This window comes from Cystoisospora suis (assembly GCF_002600585.1).
Source record: "Cystoisospora suis strain Wien I chromosome Unknown contig_1735, whole genome shotgun sequence".
Classification (NCBI taxonomy): Eukaryota; Apicomplexa; class Conoidasida; order Eucoccidiorida; family Sarcocystidae; genus Cystoisospora; species Cystoisospora suis.
The window spans coordinates 27,433-35,476 of NW_027154535.1; the positions used below are offsets into that span (position 1 = coordinate 27,433).

An 8,044-nucleotide genomic window follows, 5' to 3' on the forward strand; every position below is an offset into this window, starting at 1 on the left:
GTTTGCACTCCCCGCTTGCATGCGTTATACAAAGCCACGCCAGCAAGCGGTCGCACGATTCACTGCTCCTTTCTTAGTGATACGATCACCTTCCCAACTTTTCGGAAGCCTTACATCCCGTACCGAATTTTCCTTTTTCGGGGGAGCCAGCCGCGGCTAAACCGAGAACGCGTTTCCGCCGCTGCCGACAGCGCGGCGACAGTGTATTGTTTTGTACTCGGTATCCGTCAAGTCATTCCGCTCCAAGAAGGCGCTGTACCGAGGGGTCGTCTCACGTTGGTTCCAGTGAACGGCAGAAACTTAGTGCGGCCCCAGCAGAACCAGTTATGTGTTGGCAGAAGACCCTGCCTTCAGAAGTGTCCACGGGCAATGGATGTAACAGAAGATTCTGCGATGCGCATGCCGATTTCTAAGGGGGCCATGCCGCCCCCGAGCAGCCGCGACACTGACGCGTGCCATCGGGACGCCAGAGAACCCAACTTCCGGAGCAAGTACGTGTTTTACTGCTCTCTTCACAAGGACTACCTTTTGCATCTCGACGATGACCCGTATTCTCTGGAGGCCTTCCTGACCAATCACCTGAAGATGGGTGGGGCATACTGGGGCTTGACGGCGATGTGGCTGTTGGGCTGCGGGAGTGGCGCTGCCGGAGAGGATTGTTGCCGAATTCGCGAGGGGAGAAACTACCAAGCAGCTGTCCTATCTCGGGAGCAAGAACTGTGTGAGTGGGTACTGTCCAGTCAACACACTGGCGGTGGTTTTGCCCAGGGACCGGGCCAGGAACCTCATATCACAAGTACGCATTATGCATTACTTCTGCTCGCGGGTCTTAACAAACTCAGTATGGTCGAGAGGGACAAGACAGCGAACTGGGTTAAAAGCCTCATGACGAGTGCGGGGGCATTCAGAGGGGATGAGTGGGGGGAGTGCGATAGCCGCTTTGCGTACTGTGCTGTGGCGTCTTTGACACTTCTAGACAGGCTAGATCGGCGCACCGCGCGGGCGACTGCGCTATACATACAGAAGTGCAAAAATGCGGATGGCGGCTTCGCTTGGGTTCCGGGGGGCGAGTCGCACGCAGCGTCTGCTTTTTGCTGTCTGGCTGCCTTAGCGCTTTGTGAAGGCTTAGGCTGCGTGAACAAAGAGAAGCTAGCGACCTGGCTCATCGAGAGACAAACTGAAGCAGGAGGGTTCAACGGGAGACCTGAAAAAGCTCCTGACGTCTGCTACTCATTCTGGATCCTTGCGTCTCTCTGTATTATCGGTTATGCTGACTGGGTAGATACGCGAAGTCTAACGGAGTTTATCCTGCAGGCTCAGGACGCGGATACAGGTGGCATTGCAGACAGGCCCGGGGATGTCAGTGACGTGTTCCACACGTACTTTGGCATTGCGGCGCTGAGCTTAATGCAGACAGTTCAAGGCATACAAGAAATCCATCCGGTGCTATCCCTACCCCAGTCCGTTGTCAGGCGTGCCCACCTACCCCAATGCATACTCTGGAGGTGAGAAAGTAAAGCATTTCAAGCCAGAAGCACGTGCACATGTGCTTCATGTCGATGCGCCTTTTCGCTGTGCATCGCTTCCGAAGACAGGCGGAACTAAGAACCATAGCATCTACATTCGGACTGTCGAATCGATACGCGTCCTGGGTCTCTCTTGATCACTGACACGCAGAGTCTGTGTCGCCGTGCATACTTGCAACACGCACTCATGCCTGACTGCATGAGTTTGTCACGAACGTAGGACGAAAAGAAGTCGCAATCTGGCTCATTGAAAATGCGAACGGCAATCTCAGCGGCATGCCGGAGGACGCCTGTAGTAGCTCTGCGTCATCGACTCTCTTCTTATTATGGGTTAAACTCGCTTCGCAGGACCTGGGAGGAGTGAGTGGCTTTGCTGGTCGCCCTCCGGATCGGGAAGACTAACGTTGTCGAGCCCAGGGGGATTGCCTGCTCGACACACAAGTAATGACTAGACTTCGGAAATGCAGGGAAGGACGTGAATTTCTGCGGGGATGCGAGCGTGGCACGCCTCTACAACTGATGTTTTGAACCCAGGGAACGCGAGAGGAGTGGCTTCCCGACGGGGCCAAATCAAACCAGACCCCGCAGACCAAAGAGCCACAGGCCCCCCCGCCACCTCGACACAGCATAGCTGTGTGAACAGATTGCTACCAGCACTGCAGTTACGCCCCTCCTACAGATTAGCAGTTTTGCCAGGCAGCGTCGGGAGGCGGCTACTGAAGAAGTCACTTTATGACAACGCTGGAAGAAAGAAACCACACGGTCGATCATATCTCTGGCAACAGCTGTTGGATGCCAGCCCGGAGGTGGTGCCGACACCTAGTCCGAGACCCCTGCTATACCAGGACAGAGCTAGCGGTACTCGAGATTGCGAAACTGAAACAGTGACCTAAAAATAAAATCCTGAAAGCAAAGGCTCTGTGCAGAAGCGACAGCTCACCTGCTGTGCCGTTGCGTTTATCTTTCTTATATGTTTTGTGAAGAATGCAGTAGACAACAAAATTTGCCATCCAAGGCCCGACCGTCATGCAGAGCATGGAAAGAGACAACGCTCTTGCGTTAGGAAGCTTTTCAGCCGCGGAGAGGCCGCTCACGTGCACACCGTGCGATAATTTGACGTAGCCGAACACATGTTCACTCAGGAAGCCGACAAGTGGAGCTCCTAAAACCGCAGCACCAACGCCTTCGCAAGTTGAAACCTGTACACCAGTACATCATGGGGGAACGAAGAAGCTGGCTGGAGTAGAGAAGGGCGTTGGTAGTGTGCCGCGGCCGACGACTGCGGCACTGCGGTGGAAGCGGCCGCTGTACAGCCCGCTTGTGACCTACCAAAGCGAATACGGTGGCGCGGTGTTGAGGCTTGACTACCTCCGATAGAATAGGCCTGTTGACGCCGACGCCGGGCCATCCGGCAAGAAAACCAATGAGAATTGCCAAAGTGAGGAAGGCCCAGAATGAAGATGCCTTAAGCGGAATGCAAACCAGCATTACAGCCATCAGCGCAGACCTCAAAAGTAGAGAAGCCTGAGCTAGAAAGGGACGACCGTGGTCTGGCGACAGCCGTGACACGTAGTCTCCCAGGCATCCGACAAATGGCGCAACAAACATGGCCGATACCCAGCTGGCTGAGACAATGAACGATGACCACCAGTCGCTGATGCCGCAGTACTGAAACCACATCGTGCTGAAATTGAGTGCAGATCGAGGCACTCCGTTGAGGATGCCCTGCAAAAAACAGCACACGAACCTTTTCAAGTGTATAGATATATCAAGGAGCCGTCGTAACGAGCGAATGGAGTTGCCGGGTGCCTGAAGAAGGCTAAACCTGTTACGTTTCCTCCTATGCGTGATGGGTTTGGTGCGCGTGACGCGCTGTAAGACGTACCACGAGCAACATTACCCAGAAGCTTCCATTCCAGCAAACGTACACGAGTTCCCTAGGCGAAAACCACCTAACTCCCGATACCTGCCTCTCCTTCATCTGGGATGCAGAGTCGCGAACCCGTATACCCAGTACGATGGCCATCACAATGGACGCCAGGCCACAGGTCGCGAATGCATACCTCCACCCTTCTGCGCCTAAGATCTTAAGACCGGAGACTGATGTGGTGGCTTGTAGGGAGACGATCCTCCCCAGTGACTGGAAAAAATGCATGGTTCCAAAACTTGTGCCCCTTTTGTCAGGTTGGACTTCTTCCGAGAGCACCTTTTGAGAGAGGGGTCCCATTGCGGCCATGAAGAGGCCCGCCACAGACAAGAGGGGCATGACGTGCCATGGCTGGAAAACGAAGAAGAAGAGACAACTGGCTACACCCCATCCCAGAGCTGTGGAAGCAAACATACGACGGCGGCCGCAGCAGTCAACGGCAAGCCCCCAAAGAGGGCACGCTACTGCGTGAGCAATCCGGGAGCAAGACAGTGCACTTCCCAGCTCCAGTGGAGAGAGCCCCAGGTCAGCCTCCAGAGATTTAAAGCTCGCAGGGAGCTGCTGATCCGTGGCTCCATGAACAGCTGCGTACAAGTAGGTGGATAAGATTGCTCGCCGTCCACCAGCCTGATGACCTGTCTTCGGACACCAAAACAGTTCGTCGCACGCAAAGCGTCGGCGCTGCGGCTGAGGCGCCGCAAGGGGGTCTTCAGCAGTGCCAGAGACATCTGCCGCGTCCTTCCGTGGTAACATAGAAAGCGACGAATCTCCGTCTGAAGGGAAAGAATTCATTGCTAAAAACTATGTGGGCGGAAATTACTAGCCCACCACCCCCCCGTCACCGGCTAGCTTTGCGGCACTGTCATGCGGGAAGACCAGTCATCAAAAAGCCATGTCTTGGTAGGAGTTTCGTGAGCCGTAGAAAAGGAGACTGAGAAGACGGGTCGTACCGAGGGAGCAGAAGAAAAAACACAAACAACCAGGAAGAATGAGGTCAACTTGAGTTGGAGTGTCCCTACACTCTCTAGTTGAAGTCCACCTAGGGAGCTGCAGGCTACAGGCTGTTTCATTCAGACCGTAAGTCTGGCTGGCTGTAGCGGACTAGACTTTTGCTGTCACAATGAAGGGAATTAGTGCGGCTTTTATTGCCGGAGTGGCCTTGAAGATTTGCTTGGTAGTCGCTGTTGCGGTAGACGATCATGTTGCGCCAGAAGAGGTTTATAAGCCACCCGTGCCACTTCAAGAGGCGCGCCCCGTTATCCCGGGGCCGGGTGGGTCAGAATGCTGCGCAGTAACAGAGGAGGCCGCGAAGACACAGGTATCTGAATTCATCCTGCAAAGCAACACGCGCTACAGTTCTCACTTGAACTGAGGCAGGGAGAAGCAGAGAAAGAACTAGGTATGCTGCGGCACTTCTCGTGTTGGAACCGGCTGTCCCGGCAGCATGCTGGCATGGTGTACAGCGAGGACACTCAAGTCGCTCGTTCAGTCCAGGAGCAGAGCGGACGCCGCTCGTACGAAGAAGTCAATCGCCAAGCTGTTGACCGAAAACCTCTCTGAGCAAGCTGCTGCAAGAGCCGTGGAGGCCAAAGCGAAAAAAGATGCGGCTGTCGCGGAGGCGGTGAGCGTTCCGCCCGTGCTGTCTCCGCACACGCACCAGCTAAGTAGTTGACATCAGGAAGCGGAAGCGCTCGAGAGGGAGCTTGCCGCAGTCTCGGGAGCGAACAGGCAGGCGGAAGACGAAGCCCAAGCACTAGACGAGGAACTACTGAACAGAGAACGAGAAGATCTGCGCCGGCATCAGCAACTGAGAGAAAGCGTCGCCAAAGAAATCGTAGGTAACGACTCCCCCCTTTCAAGCCGCTGTCAGTTATCAACTGCCACTCAGCAACTCGTCGAGAATGACGTCGACAAAATCAAGGTAAACAGGACAGGCGACATTCTCATAGCTACAGTCAGCGCGGGCCGTCGCAGTCTGGTGTGCCAGAGGCACTCTCTCTACTGGCTCAAACAGAGGTACCGAGATTCTTTATGCAATCGCTCCTCGAGTTGTCAGGCGCGCCTTCTATTAGAGACGGGGGGACGCCCTCCAGGGACACACCGAAGACGGTAGTGTGGCCATGGATATCGGACAAGCAGGCCCGCAAACTTTGGAGGAAACTGGAGATGTGGAAGAGCTGCTGACGAAAGCAGCGGAGGTAAATCATCTGCTCCCTGCCGTGGGTCGGTCTGGGCTTAGCGTTAACCCACATTCTCAATCAGGGCCGAGGTGACTTGCCCAACCAAAAGCGAAAATCCGGCCACGTGCGCCATGTCGGCACATTGGCTCCGTAACCGCATCTCCATGTTGCCTAAAGCGTGGAGACAGGCCTGAGCAGTCCAATATGGACATGCGAGGCGCTCCGCCTGCCCCGTTGCGCACCGTGTCGGGGATTATTGCACGTCCGTGCGCAGCAACGGTTTCGCACATGTATTCTCCACTATCCGTCAGTGTAGGTCAAAACGGCTTGGCCCGTCCGAACTGCTGCCTCCGTTTTGTCTCGCCGCACGAACGTTGTGGGACATGACGTCTTTCAATGTACTGCACTCGCTCGCTGTCCCCGTAGTAGCGAGGCACATTCCGTTGGAGGCCCAGCTAGTAACGCTGGGCTTCCAACGGAATGTGCCTCGGACAAGGCGGCTCTGCCGGTGACGAGCGGGGTCCCCAAGTTCGAGGAAATACAGCCTCTTTCTCCACGACTAATGCGGCGTTAGGATCCAATGTGGAATGATTGTGCCAGCTACCTCGCCGAGAAAGAAAAGAAACTTCCTTCTGACTCCTGGGTCGGGACGGTGATCAGGCGTCCTGGGGTAACTGGTCCGGCACCCCTGACCCACGTTCCGTGTCGCTACTGTGACCCCCAGGAGATAAAAACGGCGCACTTCTGGCTACTGACTGCCAGACAGGATCCGAGACAGGCCCAGAAAAGAGGCGTGCCGCCGACGGGTAGTAGTCAGCACCCTGTCGACCATGCGGTGATCTGGGTAGACACTCAGAGGCTGCGCAAGCGCGAGGCCAACACAGAAACAGGACAGCCACTACAGTCAGGCGGAGGCCCAAGAAAAGCCTCTCAATTTTTCATTTTTGACGGTGAGCTTTGACACGTTACGGTGGCTTGTACGCGTCTACTGATCAGGACACGGCGCACTCCCTAAGGGAAACAGGACGAGTTCCATGTGCGAAGGAAAGGGCAGATCAAAGCAAGTGAAATGATTTGCATGTAGAGCCTTACCACCACCTTCAGGTCGACTGCCGGACTCAGAAGCTCGACAGAGAAGAGGGTGACATAGGAGACAAGAGGACGACAACAGCAACGCGGTTGCTCGCCGGAGGACGGTGGCCAGGCGGCGCTCTGCGACGGTACAAGAAGCCGGAGCAAAAAGCAGTGGGCCGAGGCCTGAAGAGGATGCTGTCCTTTGGTGTACAGGAAGTAACATGTTCAATGCTAGTCATTACAAGAAACTCGTTGTGCTGCTTCGAACTTACAGTGCGGAGGAAATTGGAACTCTGCGAGAAAGGCTACACGCAGCACTCGTGTGGTGACCGGCGATTGTCGGGAGCGAGAGTGGGGCTGCAACCGTGACAACTCTGGGCGGCTGTGTGAATAGTCGTTTTCTCCTGAAGTGCGGTTGCACTGTTAGCTCCTGGGAATGTCGGACCCTGTCGTCGTTCACAGCCTTAGCCGATTGTAGAAAGGTGAAGGGCCCGTGCGGAGTCAAGGTCCGGACCACCAGCCCAGATACTGGAGAAAGGAATGGGTATACATGAAGAGAGCTAGAGAGCAGTAACTGTCATTGCTTGGCAATGCATTCGTAGCCAGAGAAAGGCGGTGCAAGTGGAAGGGAGGAGCTAAAACACAGCGGCGATGGAGTAACAACGAGCAACTACCGGGTAACACCGACAGAGAGAGGCGTACATTCAAAGGTTACGTGTCGGGGAAAGTCAATAGAGACGTTTTACGGCGAGAAAGAACTTATTCAGAGAAAGAAAATCGTCCACTCTGAACTATGCCAGAGGAAGACTTCCCGAGTCCGCCGCCAGGAAGGTTGACCAGCAATCGGCAATAAGTAGAATGGCGACGCCATCGACACCGTCTGCTCTCGGAACTCACTGGAAAGGAAGCGAAGGACAAAGACCCGTCGCAACACCGAGAAGCAACCGATAAGGATAAGGACGGTTATGCCTAGAACCACACACAGCCAAAACTCCGTCCAACATTGGAGCCGGAGAAGCTACAGGTACAAAACGAGGTAAGGAGGCGCCTGCTTGTTGTTTGTGACCCAGATATCCCAAAGTTCGGCTTACTTCCTGGTTTTCCTTTATGAAGGAGGACAACCAGCATCCCACGGGACGTCAGAGGAACACAGAGGCGGCGACGACCATGCGGGTCGTCATGGTTCTCAATCAGTTTGATTCCAGGCTCACAGTAAGCGTCTTCCCTGAAGTATATCGATCACTTCGGTACGGTTGACCGGAACAGGTCAGATTACTGTTCAGCTAGCACTCGTGTCCCCGAAAGGGAGTGGTTCGTGATATGCCCGCCAAAGCCTG

The 8,044-nt window shown here is 55.0% G+C and overlaps 2 protein-coding genes across 2 annotated transcripts; one reads left to right on the forward strand and one right to left on the reverse strand.

Moving 5' to 3' along the window:
- Window positions 1-74: 74 nt before the first annotated feature.
- Window positions 75-2,125, forward strand: CSUI_003848 (rab geranylgeranyl transferase type ii beta subunit). The gene has a single exon (XM_068064043.1). It carries the CDS (start codon window positions 370-372, stop codon window positions 1,507-1,509), a length of 1,140 nt encoding a protein of 379 aa, XP_067923985.1. The 5' UTR covers window positions 75-369; the 3' UTR covers window positions 1,510-2,125.
- CSUI_003849 (major facilitator family protein) lies at window positions 1,412-4,765 on the reverse strand. Its single transcript, XM_068064044.1, has 4 exons — window positions 3,412-4,765; window positions 2,856-3,251; window positions 2,467-2,725; window positions 1,412-1,952 (listed from the first exon to the last, which is right to left on the reverse strand). The coding sequence occupies exons 1-4, from the start codon at window positions 4,243-4,245 to the stop codon at window positions 1,858-1,860; spliced, it is 1,584 nt and encodes a 527-aa protein (XP_067923986.1). The 5' UTR covers window positions 4,246-4,765; the 3' UTR covers window positions 1,412-1,857.
- Between the last annotated feature and the right edge of the window lie 3,279 nt (window positions 4,766-8,044).